The 20,070-nt window shown below is 36.9% G+C and overlaps 1 protein-coding gene across 12 annotated transcripts in view; it reads left to right on the plus strand.

The window, feature by feature from the left end:
• Nucleotides 1-20,070, plus strand: part of PRRC2C (proline rich coiled-coil 2C) — a 100,048-nt gene that overhangs the window by 62,937 nt on the left and 17,041 nt on the right. For 10 of the 12 annotated variants that reach the window (XM_030935426.1, XM_030935434.1, XM_030935432.1 and 7 more), the window contains exons 19-25: nt 211-1,108; nt 3,989-4,074; nt 9,287-9,475; nt 9,646-9,897; nt 11,320-11,412; nt 14,741-14,842; nt 18,426-18,627. In XM_030935426.1, coding sequence (XP_030791286.1) covers nt 211-1,108; nt 3,989-4,074; nt 9,287-9,475; nt 9,646-9,897; nt 11,320-11,412; nt 14,741-14,842; nt 18,426-18,627 — 1,822 coding nt within the window. The remainder of the gene's footprint in view (nt 1-210; nt 1,109-3,988; nt 4,075-9,286; nt 9,476-9,645; nt 9,898-11,319; nt 11,413-14,740; nt 14,843-18,425; nt 18,628-20,070) is intronic. The other 2 variants (XM_030935427.1, XM_030935431.1) reach the window with 2 other exon arrangements.

Genomic DNA, 20,070 nt, shown 5'->3' on the forward strand with positions numbered 1-20,070 from the left:
TACAATACCTATTTGTCTTTTGTCTCAGTATCATCTTGGCTTCTCATCATTTAAAATCTTATTAGCAACGCTGACATTTTGTAGTTTGAGTACCTATTTTGCAAAGTAAAGCAGCCAAGTTAGTGGGAGTTAGTTTTGTTAAAAGTTGCATTTATGAACTGTTGCTTTCAGCTGCATTTTTGACAAAAATTATCCCTGTTAATTTTTTAGGTCTGGAACAAAAAGAATGCAAATGAAAAAGGAAGAAGCCAGACTTCTAAGCTTCCTCCAAGATTTGCCAAAAAACAGGCTACAGGAATCCAGCAAGCACAGTCTTCAGCCTCAGTTCCACCTCTAGCTTCAGCTCCACTTCCACCTTCAACCTCAGCTTCAGTTCCAGCCTCAACCTCAGCTGCAGTTCCAGCAACCTTAACTCCAATTCTAGCCTCAACCTCAGCTCCAGTTCTGGCCTCAACTTTAGCTCCAGTTCTGGCCTCAACCTCAGCTCCAGTTCCAGCCTCACCCTTAGCTCCAGTTTCAGCCTCAGCCTCAGTCTCAGCTTCAGTTCCAGCCTCTACTTCAGCTGTAGCTATAACCTCTTCTTCAGCTCCAGCCTCAGCCCCAGCTCCAACCCCCATCCTTGCCTCAGTTTCAACCCCAGCTTCTGTCCCCATTCTTGCCTCAGCCTCAATTCCTATTCTTGCTTCAGCCCTAGCACCAACTTCAGCTCCAACACCAGCCCCAGCAGCCTCTTCCCCAGCTGCCCCAGTCATCACAGCACCAACTATCCCAGCCTCAGCCCCAGCTGCCTCAGTCCCACTTGTCCCTGCCTCAGCCCCAGCCCCAGCCACCACCCCAGTCTCAGCCCCAACTTCCGCCCCACCTGCTCCAGCCCAGACTCAGGCACAGACCCACAAACCAGTCCAGAATCCACTACAGACTCCATCACAGCCTTCAAAACAGCCGCCACCGTCAATTAGGCTGCCTTCAGCTCAAACACCTAATGGCACAGATTACGTAGCCTCAGGAAAATCCATCCAGACCCCACAGTCACATGGCACTCTGACAGCTGAATTATGGGATAACAAGGTGGCCCCACCAGCTGTGCTGAATGATATCTCTAAGAAATGTAAGTTACAAAAGAGAAGAGAGGGGTGGGGAATGGCATGGGAATACTGAGGTTTCTTTTCAATTTTATTTATATACTCATTAAGTGTTTTCTAGCCATCTCATTTTTTTATTGTAGGAAAAAGTAATAGTAATCCTCTCTTAACTTTCTTAAAATGTTTGTTTCAAGCATGTTTAACAAGCATATTATATTTTATGGAAATAATTTTGTGTTGATGAGAAAATAATAGGCAATGTTTGGGGGAGACTTGTACATGCATACCTCATTTGATTACACTTTGTGGACACTGCATTTTTAAAAATTAAAAGTTCATGGTAACTGTGTCAAGCAAGTCTTCTGGTGTCATTTTTCCAACAGCATGTGCTCATTTCATGTTCTGTGTCACATTTTGGTCGTTCTTGGACTGTGTCAAATTTTTCATCATTTATCTGTTATGGTGGTTGGTTATCTTTGATATTGTAGTTGTTTCAGGGTACTGTGAACACCCAAATAAGATGGTGAACTTAATTGATAAGTGTTTTGTGTATTCTGACCACTCCATTGACCAGCTGTACCCTGGTCTCTACCTCTCCTGGACCTCCCCATTCTTTAAGAACACAGCAGTATTGAAATTAGGCCAATTAATAACCCTCTAGTGTCTTCTAAGTGTTCAAGTGGATGGAAGAGTCATGTACATCTGACTTAATTTAAATCAAAAGCTGGAAATGATTAAGCTCAGTGAAGAAGGCATGGTGAAAGCCACGATAGGTCAAAAGTTAAGTGCTACTTCAGTAATCAATACTAATGATAAGAAAGTAAAACATTCTTATTGCTGATACAAAGTTTTAGTGGTCTGGGTAGCAGGTCAGTCCAGCCACACCATTCCCTTAACCCAAAGCCTAATCCGAAGCAAGACCCCCATCTCTGTTCAATTCTGTGATGCCTGAGAGAGGTGAGGAAGCTGCCAAAGAAAAGTTTGAACCTAGCAGAGGTTGGTTCAGGAAGTTTAAGGAAAGCAGCCACCTCTATCACATTAAAGCGCAAGGTAAAGCAGCAAGTTATCCAGAAGATCCAAAACTGAGATAATTGATGAAGGAGGCTACATTAAATAATAAATTTTTAATGTAGACGAAACAGCATTCTATTGGAAGAAGATGCCATCTAGGCCTTTCATGACTAGAGAGGAGAAGTCAATGCCTGGCTTAAAAGGACAGGCTGACCTCTTGTTAAGGGCTAATTTATCTGGTGACTTGAAGCTGAAGCCAGTGCTCATTTACCATGTTTGAAATCCTAGAGCCCTTAAAAATTATACTAAATCTACTCTGCCTGTATTCTAGAAATGGAACAACAAAGCCTAGATGACATCACATCTGTTTACAAAATGGCATACCTAATTTTTTTTTTTTTTTTTTGAGACAGAGTTTCACTCTTGTCACCTAAGCTGGAGTGCAATGCAGTAGCGCGATCTCGGCTCACTGCAGCCTCCACCTCCTGGGTTCAAGCAGTTTCCCCTGCCTCAGCCTCCTGAGTATCTGGGACTACAGGCACACGTCACCCTGCCTGGCTAGTTTTGTATTTTTCGTAGAGACAGGATTTTGCCATGTTGGCCAGGTTGGTCTCGAACCCCTGACTTCAGGTGATCCACCCACCTCGGCCTCCCAAAGTGCTGGAATTACAGGTATGAGCCACCATGCCTGGCCCATACCTATTATTTTTAAGCCCATTGTTGAGACCTACTGCTCGGGGGGAAAAATGCTCAAAAGCTTTCCTTCAAAATATAAGCTTGTTGACGGGGCATCTGGACACCCTAGAATTGTGATGAAGGTAATACAGGAAGATTTATGTTGTTTTCATGCCTTCCAACATGGCATCCATTCTGCAGCCCATGGATCAAGGAGCATTTAGACTTTCAAGTCTTGTTATTTAAGAAATAGTTTTCTAAGGCTACAGCTTCCATAGACAGTGATTCCTCTGATAGATCTGGGCAAAGAAATTTGAAAACCATGTGGAAAGGATTTACCGTTCTAGACTCCTTTGAGAACATTAGTGATTCATGGAAGGATTTCAGAATATCAACATTAATAGGAGTTTGGAAGAAATTGATTGTAACCCTCACGGATGACTTGGAGGAATTCAAGACATCAGTGGAGGAAATAACTCTGACGCAAAGAAAGTCGTTTCTTGTGACGAAATCTCCTGGTGAAGATGCTGTGAACATTGTTGAAATGACAGCAAAGGATCTAGAATATTACATAAACTTAGTTGATTAAACAGCAATGGGATTTGAGACTATTGCCTCCAGTTTTGAAAGAAGTTCTACCGTATGGGTAAACAGTATCACATGCTACGGAGAAGTCATTCATGAAAGGAATAGTCAATGTTACAAACTTCATTGTTGTCTTATTTTAAGTAATTGCCACAGCCATGCTAGCTTTCAGCAAACACCATCCTGGTTAGTTAGCAGCCATCGACATCTCCACTGGCAAGACCACCAGCAAAAAAATTACGATTCAAAGACTAAGATGATGATTAGCTTCTTTTTTAGTGGTAGTTTTTTTTTTAAATTAAGGTATATACCTTTTTAAAGACATGATACTATTACATATTAGACTGTAGTATAATGTAAACAGAACTTTTGATATGCACTAGGAAACCAGAAAATTAGTGTGACTTGCTTTATTGCAGTACTTGCTTTATTGTAGTGGTGTGGAACTGAACCCGCAATGTTTCTGAGGTATGCCTGTATGTTGATACATAATCTTTGTAAGTGTGATTTGAAAAGTGATTGTTTTATTGCCTGGCTAGTAATAGCCAAACAATAGGAGATTAAGGAAAGGGTTAAATGGGTTAGAGATTATTAGACTCTAAATCTTAATCGTGTTTCCTATGGCTTCTTTCCAGTAGGTCCCATTAGTCCACCACAGCCACCTTCAGTCAGTGCGTGGAATAAGCCCTTAACATCGTTTGGATCAGCTGCTTCATCGGAGGTAGGAATAGGCTTTTAACAGCATTGGTGGGGTCAGTGTGCTGGGTTTTCCCTAACACTTCATTGTGGCCGGGTGTGGTGGCTTATACCTGTAATCCTAGCATGGTGAGAGGGTTGCTTGAGTCCAGGAGTTTGAGACCAGCCGGGGCAACATAGTGAGACCCACCTGGGCAATGTAGGAAAACTCTGTCTCTACATACAAAACAAAAAATAGCCGGTTGTGGTGGCATGTGCTTGTAGTCTCAGCTACTCTGGAGCTGAGGTTGGACTATCACTTGAGCCTGGGAGGTCAAGGCTACAGTAAAGTCATAACTGTGCCACTGTACTCCAGCCTAGGTGATAGAGCAAGACCCCATCTGGAAAGCAAAACAAAACTTATAGCATGCCTCAGAATTAACCTGGAGAGCAATTAAAACTTAAGATTGCTGAGCCCCATGCCCATAGTTCATGACTTATTAGGTCTGGGTTGAGGTTTGAATAAATTTCTAACAATTTCCCAAGTGATACTTTGGCTGCTACATCTTTACATTTATAAGGTGTGTCACTTTTAGACATTAAACACTTGTTTTCAATTTCATCTCAAGAAAGATGTTAATGATACAGCAAATAAAAGTGCAGTTATTGTTTTCTGGACTTTTCTCCCATATTTCTATCTTGAGGACTTAAGTAGTATAAGTATTTAGAAACTTTATAGCAGATTGTTATTCTGACATAATTTCTCAAATGTGATACTGGTAAATGACTGTTAGGGGTCAGTGATTCTTCATTCATTCATTGAACGAAAATTTATTAAGCACTCACACTATTCTAGGTAGTGTTCTAACCTGTGGGCTTACAAAACTGGGACTAAAAACAGTCAAAAAGCCCTATCCTCATGGAACTTCCATTGTCCTGTGAGGAGAAAGCACTAATAAAAAAACATATTGTGTGTTTGATGGTGATCAGCACTGTGGAGAAAAACAAAGCAGGGAAGGTACATAAGGAATTTTCCATGGTTCACAAAGACAGTTTAATATAGGGTGACCACAAAAGCCTACTTAGATAATGCTTGAGTTAAAGATTTGAAGGAGATAAGAGAGCATGCTATTCGAATGTCCTAGGAAAAGAGATACCAAGTTCAGATCATAGCAAATACGAATGCCATGAGACAGCAGCACACTTGGTTTGTTTGAGGAAGTTCAGGGAAGTCCATATGGCTGGAGTGAAGTAAGAGATGGAAAGAGAATAGATGAAGTTGGAGGTCACACCTGAGTAGCAGGTGGATCCTGCAGGGCCTTTGGAAGTGGTAGGAAGACATTGGAGGGTGTTGAGCAAGGAGTGACAGGATCTGACTTCTAAAATTATTCTGGATGGTCTGTGAAAAATAATCCATAGATGGCAAGAATAGAAGTTAAGATATTACAATAATCAAGTGATGATAGCTTAAAACCTGGGAAGTAGCATGAAAGGTCATGAGAAATAGTTGGTTTCTGAGTATTTTGAAGATTGAGCTGACAAGATTCACTAAAATGTTAAATGGGGTATGAGAAGGGACAGAGGAGTCAAAGTTAGCTCCAAAATTTTGGGGTTGAACAGTAGGAAATAATTAGAATTTTCAGTAACTGAGATTGGAACGTTCTAAATGGATCCGGTTCGGGGTGAAGATAAGAAGTTCAGTTTTTGACATGTTAAAGATGCTTATTATACCTCTTAGTGGAAATGTCAGGTAGTTGGATATGAGTCTGTAGTTCAGAAGAGTTCATCTAGTTTGAAGATAACAGATTTGAAATCGTTAGCATATAGATATGTTTAAAGTGATAGAATTGTATAAGGTTACCAAGGGAGAATGAGAGTAGTTAGGAAAGAGAATCAAAAATTAAGTCTTGGGGCTTTCTGACTCCAGGAAATGTAGGAATTAGAGAAGCTAAGTGATTAGAGAAGTATCCTAAAAGGCAAGTGAAAGATAAGTTCAAAGAAGGAATAGATTAAGTGTGTCAGATGGCTACTGGCAGGTCAGTCAATATAGGTGTTCAATTGATAGTTGGAGTTATATGATGGTCACTGATGACTTTGATAAGAACATTATTGGTAGAGTAGTAGGGATGAAAGCCTGGATGAAAGAGTGAGTTTAAGAGAAAATGAAAGGAAAGATGAGTACCATTTTCTCTCCATATCTATGGAGATTGGTTTTCACCACCATAAAAACCAAAACCCAGGGATGCTCAAGTCTCATATAAAATGAAGCAGTATTTTCATATAACCTATTCACAATCTCCCTGTGTACTTTAAATCATCTCTAGATTAATTATATACCTAATACAATGTAAATGATATGTAAATTGTTGTTACACTATATTATTTAGGGAATAATGACAAGAAAGAACAGTCTGTTCTTGTACTGACACAACCATTTATTATTTTTTTCTGAATATTTTCCATCCATACTGGGTTGAATCCACAGATATGGAACCTGCAAATAAGGAGAGCCAACTGTATATGAATGTCATTTTGCTATAAAGGAGTACAGAAAAAAATAGGGCAGTAGAAGAAAATATAGTTGAGATTTTATTTTTTTTATTTTAATTTTTGTATAGCCTTATAGGTGCTAAAAGATTTTTTTTTCGTTAAAGAAGTATTCCTGCTACTTCTGTCTCCACTCCAGTTTTCTGACTTAGTAGGTCTAGAATAGACTTCATCATCTGTTTTGATGTTACAGACTCTTCAGAGAACTCTGTACAGCTCAAGAGTCACTGCATTCAATATTTAAGAGTTTCAGTTTAGTACTTTTTCTTCTGCCTGTTGGTATTAGCATTATGATTAGTCATAGAGAGCATTTCAGGATTTTTCATGCTGGTATGAAGTACAGAGTGGAAGATTGTTTCCCAACTGCAAGATTTTTCTTGCAGGCATTCTACAAGTTTACAGTGATAAATTGGGTGTTTACAGTTACCTTCAGTCAGTGGTGGAGCAAGATATTTTAGTGGTGTCTCATTTTTCTCTCATACTTTTTTCTTCATTGTCTTTATGTTCTTTATGTTTTCTGTATAGAAGATGATATTTTGTGAATGTCATACATTATTTTGGAGTTTTTCCTCATGATAAAATTTTGTATTAGCAAAGTTGATATTTCATAGGATGGAAAGAATCCCCTAAAGGACTTTTTCTTGGATTATTCTGGTGAAATAGAGCTCTTAATGATTATTTTACTTAAAGTTATCAATGTTAGTTACACCAACTAGCCTTACAAAGACTTGATATTATAATATTGTCTAAACTTTTATCATTCTTTGTATTATGTAGTTTTCATAAACACTTTCGTTTCAAGGGATATAACATTCTCTAATAGTCATTAACTTGACAGTTATTTTTCTGTTTTTCTACTCAATATGTACAAGTTCTTAACATTTTTGTACATACAGTTAATAACCTTCACAATCTACTTATTGCATCATTTTCTTTTCTAACTGTACACTTAACTGACTGTAGAATTTCAACATTGACTAAAGCAAAGAAATTTTTATTCTAATTTACATCAGTATTTTCCAATACATTCATGCGTTGCTTAACAACACAGATACATCCTGAGAAATGGGTCATTGTGTGAACATCATAGAGTCTACTTACACAAACCTGGATGGTATAGCTTATGGCTCCTAGGCTGCAAACCTATACAACTTATTACTATACTGAATATTGTAGGCAGTTGTAACACAATGGTAAGTATTTGTGTTTCTAAGCATAGAAAAAGGTACAGTAAAAATACGATATTATAATCTTATGGAACCACCCTTGTATATGTGGTCCGTCGTTAGCTAAACATCATCATTATGGCACATGACTGTATTTGAAGGTGACTATTTAGATATTAAAAATAAATCTGAATTACATGCCTTGTTCATACTCTTGACATTGTATCCTGGTAGATATAACATTAACCTTATATAGTAATTGACCATGCTAGGTTTGGGAATGCCAAAAATGACATGGAGTAGTGATTCAATTATTAAAAGAAGCTTTAGTTGAATTTTGACACTAGTTTTGTTTTTTTTGTCTTTTCATGAAAAGATTAATTGTAGCAAAGCCCTAGGTCACCTAACCTCCTGCTTGTCTGTCTGCTACAACTGTTCCCCCTACCTGCTATGCTTCAGCCTCACTGACTTTTTTTTGTTCTTGACGTTTACCCTAGGTATGTGGTCTCCCTAAACTCTTTCCACTGATCTTGTCTTCTAGATTCAATGTCAGTGTGTCCTCCTCAGGGGCTTTCTCTGTCTACCAGTCTAGTAGCTGGTCTCTTAACCCTTTTTGCATATTGCTTATCTGACTTTTTAGTTCTTTATTTGCTTTCCCTGCTAGAATGCAAATTGTGCAGGTAGACTGATTAGCACATCTGATTAGCACAAAGAAGGTGCTCAACAAATTAGCTGGGGTTTTTTGTTTGTTTGTTTGTTTGTTTGTTTGTTTGTTTGTTTGTTTGTTTTTGAGACAGATCTCGCTTTGTCACCCAGGCTGAAGTGCAGTGGCACAACCTAGGCTCACTGCAACTTGCACCTCCCGGGTTCAGGTGATTCTCCTGCATCAGCCTTCTGAGTAGCTGCAATTACAGGCGCATGCCACCATGCCCAGCTAATTTTTGTGTTTAGTAGATACGGAGTTTCACCATGTTGGTCAGGCTGGTCTCAAACTCCTGACCTCGTGATCCACCCACCTCGGCCTCGCAAAGTGCTGGGATTGCAGGTGTGAGCCACCATGCCCGGCCCAAATTAACTGTTTAATTGGTGGATTGTTGTTTAGATGTGTGCTCTATGTTACCAATCACAAAGTTTGTATTATATTTCTTAAATTTCATTTTCAAAGCAGACTTCTGAGAAGCAGGTGACACTTAACTACTGTCTTTTATTTCCAGTTCATTCATCTGTTTGTTGGTAGTGGTGTCTTTGTGTGTTGCTTTTACGATTGTTTTAAATGAGGAAACAGCTTGAAGCTGTGCTTTGCCCATGATCACACTCAGGAGAGCCAGGACTTTAAAAACTTCAGTCTTACACGAGTTTCATTTATCAGTTGTTCAGATAAACAACAGTTAAGAGAAAATTCTCCTAAAATATAATTAATGTCAATCTCAGTTAATATGTAGATTGCCTTAAACCTTCTATTGTACTTAAACTATATAGTACTTCATAAATCGGTCACATCTGAACTATGCTTTGCAAGCAAGTTTTAAAACATTCTTTTACTAGGGAGCGAAGAATGGTCAAGAAAGTGGACTTGAAATTGGAGCTGATACAATTCAGTTTGGTGCTCCAGCTTCAAATGGAAATGAAAATGAAGTTGTTCCTGTGCTTTCGGAAAAATCTGCTGACAAGATACCTGAACCTAAAGAACAGCGGCAGAAGCAGCCACGGGCAGGACCTATCAAAGCCCAGAAGGTAAATATACTTTATAATCCAGATAAAATTTTATGAAGGCCAATAACATGAAGAGCAAATAATAGTTTTAAAATTGAACTTAGTTTTAATGAATATCTTTGATCATGATGCAATGATGAAAGATATTCATTTATCATAAACATAGTTTTATCATAAACATTTGACTTTAGCTTCCAGATTTGAGTCCAGTAGAAAACAAAGAACATAAACCTGGTCCCATTGGAAAGGAACGTTCATTAAAAAATAGAAAAGTAAAAGATGCCCAACAGGTGGAGCCAGAAGGACAAGAGAAACCAAGCGCAGCTACAGTCAGAGGCACAGATCCTGTCACAACAAAGGAAACTAAAGCAGTCTCAGAAATGTCTGCTGAAATAGGAACAATGATCTCGGTATCATCTGCAGAATATGGTACTAATGCAAAGGTAAGCCACATGTAGGAATTTCCAGTTCAGTAGATGCAAACCATGTCTAAAATGAATGAGAAGAACAGCAACAGTCTGCTTTTTTTTTTTTTTTTTTTTTTCCTGCTGAGGCATTTAACTCTAGAGGTTATTTCTACAAAGAAGATTTTATTTCCTAGTATGCATATGTAATCTAAAGAAATTCTTTATAGCAAATTATATTTCTTTTTGAGGAAACTTACTCTAAATTCTGGACTATTTTGAGTAGTTTAAAGTGAAAAACATCTACACAAAATCGGAATGCTTTGAAAGATGGCTCTATATGACTTTTAATATAAATAGAATTACCGTGGAGCTTTATCTTGCCCACTGGTGACATTCTAAAGTCAGGAAATAAGGCAGACTTTTAGTAACTCCAGTATAGTCAGTTTTCTTTCATAGTTAGAACAGATAACTGTTTCTTTGGTTGAGCACTAGAGGCTGTTAACTCACATTAAGGGGCCACATTGAATGAAACATGTATCTAAAAATACTCATTAAGACAAGATATGTTGATTAACTATGGGAACTGACGCTTGTGGGAATAGCAAACCTATCTGCCATTTTATGTTGACTCTGGGACATAAACTCACTGAGAAAAAAGTTACATGCAATTTTTTATATTATCTGAATATTATTCTCTTTTTAATTGCCATGCAACTGAAATCATATAAATAATAGCTTATGTGGTCCTACTCTGCCATATTTCAAAATGAGATTTGTGACAGGAAACAAGGAGTATACCCTAAAACCTAAGTAATTACAACAACTAAGATCTTGGTAATTGATGGTGAGCTATAGAATGAACATGGGAAACACATAAAAGGTTATTTTAATAACCACAGAAATAAATATTTGGTACTATTGACAGAGTCTCCTAGTACTAAATGTACAAGAATGCAGCAGTAGTTGAAATGCTGTCATTTTGATGGTGAGTCTGTGTCGTATTATTCCATTGTTAGTTAATTAATTGAATGAGTTGAGTCTTAAAGTCTGCTGTCTTCTGCTTTCTTCCAGAACAACTTTACAACTATTAGGCTATCATTAGAAAGTGAGCAATTTGGCCAGGTGTGGTGGCTCATGCCAGTAATCTCTGCACTTTGGTGGACTGAGGCAGGCAGATCACTTGAGACCAGGAGTTCGAGACCAGCCTGGCCAACATGGCAAAACCCCATCTCTACTAAAAATACAAAAATTAACTAGGCATGGTGGCTCATGCCTGTAATCCCAGCTACTTCAGTGACTGAGGCACGAGAATCACTTGAGCCTGGAAGGCAGAGGTTGCAGTGAGCTGACATCATGCCACTGTACTCAGCCCGCATGATAGCAAGACTCAAAAAAAAAAAAAAGTGAGCAATTAATTCAGTTTAAAATGTATTTTCTTTTTCTATTACTACTTCGCAGGAGTCTGTAACAGACTATACTACACCCTCTTCTTCTCTGCCTAACACTGTGGCTACTAATAACACAAAGATGGAGGATACTTTGGTTAATAATGTAAGTAATCAGTTTGAGATGTGGCAAGTTTGGATTGGAACCTGGCTATTATAATCTAGTACATTATTTCATGTTTCATTTACTGTAGTGTAGTGATCAATATTTAGCTCAGGGAAAGAGTTGGTAGTAAATTTGTTTGTAGGAGCGCTGTAATATAATTAGTAAAAGTAATCAAAGCTGAGTTTTTTTTATTTTTCCTCTGAAAGCCATCTGCTTTCCATTTAAGATGAAGGCTTGGGGTGCGCGGGCTTGGTTTCATATAAATACTAATCTTATTAACCTGGTATTGGTAAGAAGTTGTTTTAGCTCTCACATTTTACAAATTCAACATGAATGGTTGGTGATTTTGTTTTCTTACATAAAACCTTTTTATAATTAAGTGAAACTTAACTTATTTGAGATGACTAAAATTAGAATTAAAAGACAACTGTAGAATTCCCAAAGAATCAAGTATGTCTTTAAAAAAGAAAAAATACCAATGTGTTAACAACATTCCTGTTGTGTAGATTGAGCTATAATGTATTGTATACATAAGTACACCAAACACTCTGAGATGCTCTAATATAAGGTGATGTTAAGTCATGTTGTAACTTAGGACCTAGTTTTCTAGAGCAACCATGTTACTAATATAATTCAAGGTTGTGTTTAAAAGTCTGTACAGTTCATCATTTTGCTTAGTTCACTGACTGACAGATGAAAAATTATTAGCCCAGAAACATTAGGTAGCTTGCCATAGTTGTACAGTGTCATTTATTTAGAAGAACATTTTAAAAGTTACTTGCATGGTCCTTATTTTGGAGACCAGGTGTGATAGAAATTTGGTTAGCGCTCTCTGTTTTAAATATCACCTTCTGTAATAAGCAAAGGCTATCAGACTAAAATGTTGATCATCCTTTTTAAAAAAAATCCTTTACAGATAACTATTTAAAGGTCTGTCACAAAGAGCCTTAACTATCATTTTGAGTACAAAAATCTTTATTATCTTCTTTCTTTTTTTCTGTGCTTTCTATTCTTCCCTCTAGCATCAAGTATATGGAATTTTAGAAAGGTGAGCTGCATTAGGGGTCACTTGATCCAATTTTTGTAGTTCAGCTGAAGGACTGTACTAAATATGTAGCTGAGAAAAGGAGTAGAAAGGAGTGAGTCACACATTTTTTCTTGGTGTTGAGAGCTCTCTAGGAGCTGATTAATGTGATTTGTTCAACTTTCCTCCCCACCCCACCCACCCCCGACTTTTTAAAATGAGAGTGGTTTAAATATAATATATATATATACACACATATATATATATATGTTTTTTTTTTTTTTTTTTCTTTTTTTGACTCCTTATACCTCCTGTGAAAAAGAAGACTTGGGAAGGAAGAAAAGACTTCCTTTCAGTTTAAGTGCTGTGATGTCACTGTCTAGATTATGAAATATTCAATCAGTAAAATCTCAATAAAGTTTAATTATACTTTGTGTCTTTTCTCTTTTTTTTTTTTTTTTTTTTTTTTTGAGACGGAGTCTGGCTCTGTCGCCCAGGCTGGAGTGCGGTGGCCGGATCTCAGCTCACTGCAAGCTCCGCCTCTCGGGTTTATGCCATTCTCCTGCCTCAGCCTCCCGAGTAGCTGGGACTACAGGCGCCCGTCACCTCGCCCGGCTAGTTTTTTGTCTTCTTTAGTAGAGACGGGGTTTCACCGTATTAGCCAGGGTGGTCTCGATCTCCTGACCTTGTGATCCGCCCGTCTCGGCCTCCCAAAGTGCTGGGATTACAGGCTTGAGCCACCGTGCCCGGCCGTCTTTTCTCATTTTTAAAAATATATAGAATATTTCTACGATATTAGTTTTTAAAGTATATGATGCTTTTTGTCAAACTACTCTCTGAAAATGATTTACAAAATATGAATAAGGAAGAAAAAATTATTATTCTCAGAACCCTTAAATTCACTGAAAATATCCAGATGAGCATTTTGATGACTTCTGTGTGATCTATAAGGCTAATTAATTGAGCGACTTCTATACTGATAACTACTGGAGGCAAGAGACCTAGTATCATATATAGGTGAATAGTCTGCATGCAATTGTTAGCAGTGTAGCCAGGGTACATTTGAACGCAGAAAGATCAGTTTGGGTCAGGGAGCATTATAAATGGTCATCAGTTTCAAAGGATTTCACAGTGTTGCTTACTTGTGCCAAGTGTGTTGGTGATTCTGAACTCAATGTCGAGTTAAAAACAAATGTCCTACACGGGAAAAAATTTAGGACCTCTTGAGATGTCCTTTTTTCTTTCACTTGTCTGTTTAGGGGTTCCATTTTGTACGTAGAACTTTTGTCTTTTTAAATTATACTTGAAAATGGTTTATTTCTCTTATTGGGGCTTAATGTACTTTTTTTATGGTCTTACCTGATACATGTTGGTTAGTAGTATTAATAGTACAGTCATCTTGTATCTTGAATGTCTTGAAGATTAAATGCAGGTGGCATTTTGGATTATCATAGCACAGCTGCTTTCAACATGTGTGAAAGAATCTCCATTAGGTAGTCCATAGTATCACAAAGTAATTATCTTAAAACTCTCAAGCATCCCAGTTATTTTTACTGAACAACTGAATGAACCATCCAAAACGTAATATATAATAAAGTCCCAAGATCCGGAGATAAAGGCAGTGAGTTTCTAATATCTTAGAGTTTCTAACAATATTTGCCATAATTTTATTACTATAGCAGAACAGTTTTGTTATAATGAGGTGGTGCTAATAGTCCATACTTTCTTCCCAAGTTTACTTTTGTTCTTGAATCTTGTTATAAAAAAGTTTGTATTGCAGGAAAGAGATTAATGTTTTCTATTTTTGCTGTCATGTTAAATACTTTTGGTTGGAGCCTGTAGATGCCCCATATATGGTGAAGGTTTCATTCTTTAGAGCTTTGCTATGCAGCCTGTAGACCAGCAGCATCAGCATCACCTGGCAACTTGTTTGAAACCCAGCATTTCAGGCCTTAGCATAGACCAATTGAATCAAAATCTGCATTTTATCAGCATCCTCAGGTGATTTATGTACATACTAAAATATGAGAAGCACTGCCTTCTGAGTATACACCTTATATCTGGTGCAGACTCTGCCAATTTACGTATGAAAAGACAGATAATAATTTCCCTTCAGAAGTTTTATCTGAGATGCCCTTAATTACCAACTACTATAAACACAATGAGACTCTTAAGTAATCACATATTTCTGTTAGCTCTGATGAAAATTAAACACTACCCTTAGAACACCTTAACATTGTCTTTAATGGGGCTGTCATAGTAGACACATAGTTAGATTGTGATATGTGTTGCCTACCTTTTCAGGTGCCCCTGCCTAACACCCTTCCCCTCCCTAAGAGAGAGACTATACAACAGAGCTCCAGCCTAACTTCAGTTCCTCCCACTACTTTCAGCCTCACCTTCAAGGTATGTACAACATCCATCTCTAAGAGTCCTTACTTGTTGCATGCAAGGGTACATAAGTTAACAATATTCATGTGGTATTTTTACTAGATTTATGTGGTAAGCAACAATACTAAGCTGAGGAATTAGAGTGCTGTCAAATTATACCTTAAAAGTTTTATTAGCTTCTGATACCACTAAGTGGTGATGTGATATCCTCATATTTAAAATGAGACCTATTATGCTTGTGAATTTTTTCTTAAAAATATAGGACAGTATATTTTTCCATGTTTGTGTTAAGTTCCTCCCAGATATCTTAATGATTTTTGGGTATATGGGTTTGTATACAAAAAAATGCAATCTTATAATTTCATGTTTTTATGATTGTTACCAAAATATTAAGTACTGATAATAGTAAGAATGTTGTTTGTCTTCCCTGTAAGTTATGTGTGAATTGAATGAACATTGTATGATTATTTTATGGGAAGATAATTAACACGTATGCTTTATAATTGACATCAGAAGATTTTCAGTTGATATTTTTTGGATAATTAATAAGAGGGCAAAAGAGATTCAGCACTTTTTGATGTCAAAATGTTTTGGCTTTTTTTTTAATCTATTGTAATTTTGAGCTATGTTAATGATTTTTTACAGTTGTGTTGTTTGAGAGTGTTTTAAATCAGTTCATCTTTGGAGTAGTCAGTCATTTAAAAAAGTGCAAACATGGAATTAAAGGAGTTTTTTTTTAATTAAAAAAAATTTTTTTTTAATAGAGATGGGGTTTCGCCATATTGCCCAGGTTGGTCTTGAACTCTGGGCTCCAGCGATCCACCTGCCTCAGCCTCCCAAAGTATTGGAATTACAGGTGTGAACCGCCACACCTGGCCAAGGGAAGATTTTTTTAAGTCTATTTATCTCATTGGTGTTCTTTGTTCATAATCCAGGCAAGTTCTTAATCTCTAATATGGTAGGGCTTCCTGATGTTGCACTGGTTGACAATCTCTTTGATGGTCTTCTGTTGGGGTCACAGGAACTTTGTTATTTTACAATGTGGCTAGTATTCATTTTGGACGCATACTACTTTTGTCCCCTTATCTTCTCCCCTCTCTGCCCAACTTCTTTGTAAGAGGCTTAACAAATATAAGTTTGAGGTCATAAAATTTTATAAGACAACAGCTTCTGCTTTGTGCCATCCCTGTCTTTGCCTAGTCTTTACTGTTTACTTCCAATTCCTGTTCAGCCTTTTCTGTTGTCTTTTGACTTGAATGATTGTCTCAGTGTGCGTTCCTTATTTAATCTTACTTATATGGTTTTTGTCATTATACTAGCAAGGTAATAATCTAATTTCACATAAGCAAATATAGTGTCATCTTTAATTATTTTTAAGCCAGTATTTATTTCTTTAGAATACCTATTCAACTTTGCCTTTCACTCATGTTTTTAACATTCCAAAAAGAAATATATACACTGAGAATTAAATTTAAATCAAATTGCATTAGCTTAAAACCTCTGGTTTCTTTATTTTTTACTTCCTCTGCCATGTCCTTTTTATTGTAGTAATATATACAGCATAGAAAAGTTATATTACACAGTAAATTCTTACTTATCAGTGGGTTCATGGAAACTGCAACTTTAACCAAAACAGTGTACAATGGATCCATAGAATAGCATCATGTGGTTCAGTGCCACTTGTTCTAAAGTTTATGAGAAAATATGTTGACTATACATTGTTGTGCTTAAAGTCACAGTTTCCAAGAACCTATTGACGATGTTAAGTTTTTATGGACATCATTGACAGAATATGAAAAAGTGAGTATAGTTAACTAATTGTACTTTTAGTTTCACTGAATTTCCAAAAATAAAAACTTTAAATTATCTTTCTGCTTAAGGAATGGAATCAAGTCAAACTGTGGCCTGTATACATACATGTGGCCTATATGTTATGTAAGTTTGATTAGCTATAACTTAATTTATATGTTCTTAGTAAAACAAAATTGGCATGAAAGACCTTGTACTCTGTCAACTTGCCCTAAACCACAAAATCTCAGATGGTCCAGGTAAATTATGTTATAGCTTACTTCCTAAATTCCCCCAAGACTTTTGTTTTAAAATAAAACACATTTGAAATCAACCAGGTGATTTTGAGAAAAAAGATTTTAGATTTTTCTCAAATATAAAAGTGTTCTATATTTTAAATATCCAATGATAACAATTAGTCTTAAGAAAAGGTTAAATTACGAATAGTGTGTTTTTAAAGGAAGGCAGGGTAAATTATGTATTATTTCTCAAAATTCTTTTTTTTTTTTTTTTTTTTTTTTTTGAGATGGAGCCTCTTTCTGTCGCCCAGGCTAGAGTGCAGTGGCACGATCTCAGCTCACTGCAACCTCCACCTCCTGGGTTCACACAATTCTCCTGCCTCAGCCTCCTGAGTAGCTGGGATTATAGGCGCACACCACCACGCCCAGCTAATTTTTTTTGTATTTTTAGTAGAGACGGGGTTTTATTATGTTGGCCAGATTGGTCTTAAACTCCTGACCTCATGATCCACCCGCCTCGGCCTCTCAAAGTGCTGGGATTACAGGCGTGAGCCACCACACCCAGCCTCTATTTCTCAAAATTCTTATAACCAAAATAAAATTTTAGAAACTTTAAGGACCCACAAAGTGGTATTAAATATGTAACTTGAAAAAGTTCCTCTCACGTAAGTCATTGCAGCTGGATCTTACAGATTATGTTGGATATATACTGCATCTGAAATTTTAATATAAAAAATTTATAAAATATCTCAATTTTATGTTCATTAGTGTTTTAGTTATAATATTATAAATATTGGGTTAAATGTTTTCAAAATAAATATATAATCTCTGTATTTACTTCTTAAATGTGGCTACTAGAAAATTTAAAATTACATATTTGATCTGCACTTACATGTGTATCTGTTGAAAACTACTGAATAGTGCTGCTCTAGATTGAAATAAGGCCATTTTCTGCCCTTTAAGAAACTAGGAGAAGAAAAGACACCTGAAACCAGGGGTCATAAATGCAAATGGTTACATCTGGTACATGAAATGCTTGAGATCTGGATGTGTAACAAAAGCGTTTCTAGTGCACCCAAATCTAAAACCTATCTTGTTACCTCGCCTTTTAAAACACTGTGAGCATGAAGCAGCCAACCAAAAGGTGCCTGCCATTTGCCATTTAAGAAGCATTGGAGTAAAAAGAAAGAATGGAGAAAATGGATATTTACTGGGAAGGGCCTTTCATTACTCACTGGTAGGGATAGGGGCTCATGTTTAAATGATACAGGAGCTGTGACTTTAAAGGACACTGACTTGTTTTCTAAAACCATCAACAAGTTCTCTGTAGAAATATAATTAAGCCCCACTCTCACACTCCCAATTTGAGTAATGGAGCAAAGATAAAGAGGCAGATGGAAAGTCTGAAATCCCTAGGGTCTTAGAGTCTTAGATTTTCTTTAAATATCTTTGTGTGTGTGTGGTTTTTGAAAGATTATATTTGGCACTTAAATACTGATACATGTATATAAGTACGTATTTTGTGTATTAACATCTTTTTTTTACTATAAGAAATGTCCATTTTATTGTAGATGGAGTCTGCACGCAAGGCATGGGAGAATTCTCCAAATGTAAGGGAAAAGGGGTCTCCAGTAACTTCCACAGCACCTCCAATTGCAACTGGAGTCAGCAGTAGTGCCAGTGCACCAAGCACTGCTAATTATAATTCGTTCTCAAGTGCATCGATGCCCCAGATTCCTGTTGCTTCAGTCACTCCTACAACATCACTATCAGGTAGAACATTTTTGTACTCTTTCTTTAAATATCTTACATTATTTAACAGTTTTTATGGTCTTGTTTGCCCAGCTCTCCCAAAAAAGTAGTATTCAGTATTCCCACCTCAGCCTCCCAAAGTGCTGGGATTACAGGCATGAGCCACAACGCCTGGCCAGTAATTGCTTTTTAAAGTGTCATTTTCCTCTAAATTTTTCTAGGAAGTTCACCTTTTGATTGTCATTTTTTATGTATATACAACTAACTAGATCAGCTCAAAAATAACAGAGAATCACACCTTTTTAAAATGTTTCACAATCTGTGTCTAATTTGAAGGTGCTAGTGGCCTAAACCTGTTGGGATAACATGTTTTCTGGTAAAGAGTTAGGGCTGGAGAATTTTCAGCCTCTGCTATTTGAGTGATGTAATCCATTGGATTTGGCTTTAGTTTGGTTTGGTTTTTGTTTTATTTTGTTTTTTAGGAGAGTCCATTGGTGCCCAAAGTTAGAAGGTGCTTTTCTTGCTGTTTTTCCTTAGATTTTCTTAAATTTTTACTATTGCATAATCTTTTCACTGAACTTCGTTATTTGGAGGCCTTACAGTTCTTAAAGAAACACGGATGTTTCCAAAATGCTTGACTCTAGAAAGTACACCCTTTTCCTTTTACCATATGTAGAACCAAGATTCTTCTGTTGAAAAAATAAAATTTAATTTCAAGTATTAATTTCTCAGTATTATCTGCTTCCAAAGCAGTAGGAAGCTCCTTTCCAGTGATATAAATTAATTAGACTCGTTCTCATTCAATATTGCTTTTCAGTATTCCAACCCACCGTGCTATTTTTAGTTACCAAAAAGCTGGTCTTAGGGTTATACAAGTTATTTTGATATTGTCTGTAATCAGAAGTATGTGTTAACACAAACTCCCGTGATTCTACGCTGCATTAAAATTTTAAATCAAACTGTGTTCCAACTATATCTCTTTTCACTTTAAAACCCTTCCTAGCATTCCTCCACCACTCATTTGCCAAGGCATCTTCTCTTATGCTTACTAGACTAGCTTGAGCCCCAGTCTACTTGGAGATGGAGGGGTTAGTGAAGGTGGTGTAAAGGAAACAGGAGAGTGTGGTAGGAAGGTCTGGAAATAATGGTTCCTAGTTCTTTCTTTGGAACCCAACTAACTTGTTTCCCCAGGTCTAGATTTCCTACACTATGCTTGACTAGGATAATTTTTTAAACAAGGCCCTTGTTGCCTAGTCATCCTACTGGTAGATAATTACTAGAAGGATAGAAGCACTTGAATTTTGGTCCACTCTCAGGTGGAGCATCATCTGAAGATAATGATAACTGTACATTACTATGTACATTTGTACATATTACATGTACAAATACCAGTATTGACATTTTGGGTCAGTAATACAGTCATAATAGCTCATTAATCAATAAAACTAATGGACCCTAACACCT

The sequence above is a fragment of the Rhinopithecus roxellana genome, chromosome 8, assembly GCF_007565055.1.
Source record: "Rhinopithecus roxellana isolate Shanxi Qingling chromosome 8, ASM756505v1, whole genome shotgun sequence".
Taxonomy (NCBI): domain Eukaryota; kingdom Metazoa; phylum Chordata; class Mammalia; order Primates; family Cercopithecidae; genus Rhinopithecus; species Rhinopithecus roxellana.